Source organism: Nicotiana tomentosiformis, chromosome 9 (genome assembly GCF_000390325.3).
Source record: "Nicotiana tomentosiformis chromosome 9, ASM39032v3, whole genome shotgun sequence".
In the NCBI taxonomy this organism is placed as follows: domain Eukaryota; kingdom Viridiplantae; phylum Streptophyta; class Magnoliopsida; order Solanales; family Solanaceae; genus Nicotiana; species Nicotiana tomentosiformis.
Genome location: NC_090820.1, coordinates 19,997,397 through 20,000,324, shown reverse-complemented (window position 1 = coordinate 20,000,324; position 2,928 = coordinate 19,997,397). Strand labels below are relative to the sequence as shown.

Sequence of the window (2,928 nt, the reverse complement as noted above, 5' to 3'; positions counted from 1 at the left end):
TTTATTATCTCATCGTTTGACCGATATTATCATCTTATAGTCTCTTCCTTAATTTTATCTTATCCCGCTTTCACTGTATTCTTTTTTATGTCCCTTCATTCTTATTTCATGTGTCCTTATTATATAGAGCCGTTAGGTCGAAACTCATTCTAGAGTCATTGCCGCATGTATGAAACAAAATATAAGTAGGGATAATAAACGAGACAAAGCTATAAACAAAATAAAAACACACGCAATATGATTAGATGGCTCCAATATAAGACTTGCAAATATTATTTGCACTTTATTCACTAGTGGAAATAACTGTCCTTATTCATGCAGTAAACAGCTGGCCAAGAAGGTTAACTAGCTGATGCATAGTAGTAGTACTAATTAAGCACTAGCAGGCTATCTCGTTCACTATTAAATGAGATTAAAATTAAGTATAAAACTAGTTGGACCTAAAACGACATTAATAAGACCACCGACCCCGCCAATACTGGTATTTACAACGTTCAAGGTTGACGCCAAACGCCCAACAGATGGTAAAGTCGCATTACATGTTGAGAGTGGAGTTGCAACTACTAAACGGCAGTTGGACAATAGCAATGGCAAAGTATTTACACGAGGATCCACCACCAAGGAAAATACTCCCGATCCATTTGTTATTGCACTTGATACCACATTTCCTGTTCCACACCTCAATTGCACCGTTGCATCTGTAAAGTTAAATGATGTTAATATTATTTACGCAATTAGATCAACTTTTAATTTTAGCTGACATGTTGAAAATAAAATTAATTATGTAAATAAAAAGATATTATCTCACACTTTTTAGACATTTAAGTGAAATGATCATACAGTTAAACATACTAAAACTTCTTATGATCGGTCCATATGCATCTTATGACTGCGAGTGTAGGATTCATTCGCCTCAAGTTACTCTATATTTATACCATCCTCACCCATTGTTATGAAAGGAATAATAGATGTAGTGTTATTTCTCTTAGACTTCAAATCATTAAATCTACCTAAATATTAAGAAAGTTTACTTGTAGTTATCTCTTGGATCATCTGACAGTGTATATATACTCATATATCATAGGTTAATTATGCCACTTACGACATCTATCATAGGATTTAGTGTATATATAGAGCTAATTTATTATTCGATTGGGGAGAGTTCCCTTTTGGTATATATATAAAAATAAATAAAACAGGTCTACGTACAAAATAAAAACTTACTAGAAAAAACTCCGGGGGTGAGTCCGTTGATGACATCTAAATTGCCGTTAACGCTGCAAAGTACAACCCCACTTATACGTATTGAAACAACTTGGGCAATAGCAGCGGGGGTTGCGATTAATGCAACCAAAAGAAAAATCGAGAAAATTTTTGCTAAAGCCATGGTAGTTATTTTGATATGTGATAGTTATTGCTCGAAGAAATTGTGTTTCTCAATTAAGGTGTGTGCATGACTAATTTATAGTGAATATCATCGGCTGAAATTTCAAAACCCCTAATCCACTTGTTGTGAAAGTAGATTATAATTTTACTACATATATATTTGAATGAACTAATTGAAATTTCAAAAGCCCTAATCCACTTGTTCATTGCTATATGAGATATCGGTGGTCACTCTGGCTATAACTACATACAATTGCTGTAAACTTCAATAATCAATAGCAGCCCATCCTTTACTTCTAAAAGTTACTTACTTTGAAATGTATTTTATCAACATATATAGTATTTCATAAGCAGTTTTAGTGAAAAATAATTTATGTTTGGCAAATTATTTTGTAAGTATTGGATAAACAAATTGTGTTTGGTCATGTAATAACCCGATAACTTAAGAGTGAACTTTAAAGTTATTTTATTAATTTAATTTTTATAGGTATTAATATGCATGTACATATATTTTTTTAATTGAAATTATTATTTACATAGGTATGAAGTACCTAGAACTAATACTTGGTTGATGGTCCAATTAATGATGCATAGTCAAATGACAATTTAATAATTACTATATAATAATAGAGTGGGCCAAGCCCATCAGTCTAGTTACATGCAAGACCTAGAAGGGAGAAAACTTAAGTAACAAGTACTAAGTGAATAATTAAATTTAGATAACCAAGAGAAATTCACTACATTGTAGAGGGCTTTTCGGCAGTGGTATGGATTCTCTTGAACCGTTGGTGGCGTGAACTTAGAACGCTAGAAATAGTGAAATATTCTTGCAAGTTACAACTCAACCGTGATAGCAAGGTATAGATTTTATTTTATCACTATAGCTGTATTTTTTGAATTAATCTAGGAGGGATATTATTAGTTCTTTTTGTTATAGTGACAAAGATCGAGTTGGGAACAAAATGGTCATGACAAACAATTTGTAAAGCCACGAAAATATAAGTATAATTTAGAAATAAAAACTTACTATTTAGTTAGGGGTGTACATGGACCGGGTTGGTTCAGTTTCTTTTAAAATCAAACCATTTATCTCGGTTTGGATTGATTCGGCTTTGTCGGGTTTCCAGTATATTTTTGTTATATAAATTTTATTTCATCTTATTTTGTTAAATTTTTTATATGTAAATATATGTCTAGTAAAAATTAAAAAATTTAATAAACATATGATCTATTAAAATAATTTTATGGGAGAATTTTCTCAGTAACATATAATAGTTATTTTGTTAACGTCTCACAATAAATTTTTCTTAATGTACATTTTCAAGGTTAACCAGATTTAATAGTTAAATATAAAAATTAATATTATACCTAAATTATTTTCTATTTAATTTTTAAATTATTGAAATACCACTACAAATTCGAAAAAGATATACGAATTTTATAGATCTTGACATATTGTCACGACCCAAATTCTAACCTGTCGTGATGGTGCCTATCGTGATACTAGGCAAACCGAAATTTTCAAAATTTAACAGAAGATGA

At 30.7% G+C, this 2,928-nt stretch overlaps 1 protein-coding gene across 1 annotated transcript; it reads right to left on the bottom strand.

Annotated features, from left to right (window-relative positions):
- Positions 1-257: 257 nt before the first annotated feature.
- Positions 258-1,448, bottom strand: LOC104116029 (phylloplanin-like). Its single transcript, XM_009626803.4, has 2 exons — positions 1,225-1,448; positions 258-698 (listed from the first exon to the last, which is right to left on the bottom strand). The coding sequence occupies exons 1-2, from the start codon at positions 1,385-1,387 to the stop codon at positions 403-405; spliced, it is 459 nt and encodes a 152-aa protein (XP_009625098.1). The 5' UTR covers positions 1,388-1,448; the 3' UTR covers positions 258-402.
- Positions 1,449-2,928: the final 1,480 nt, after the last annotated feature.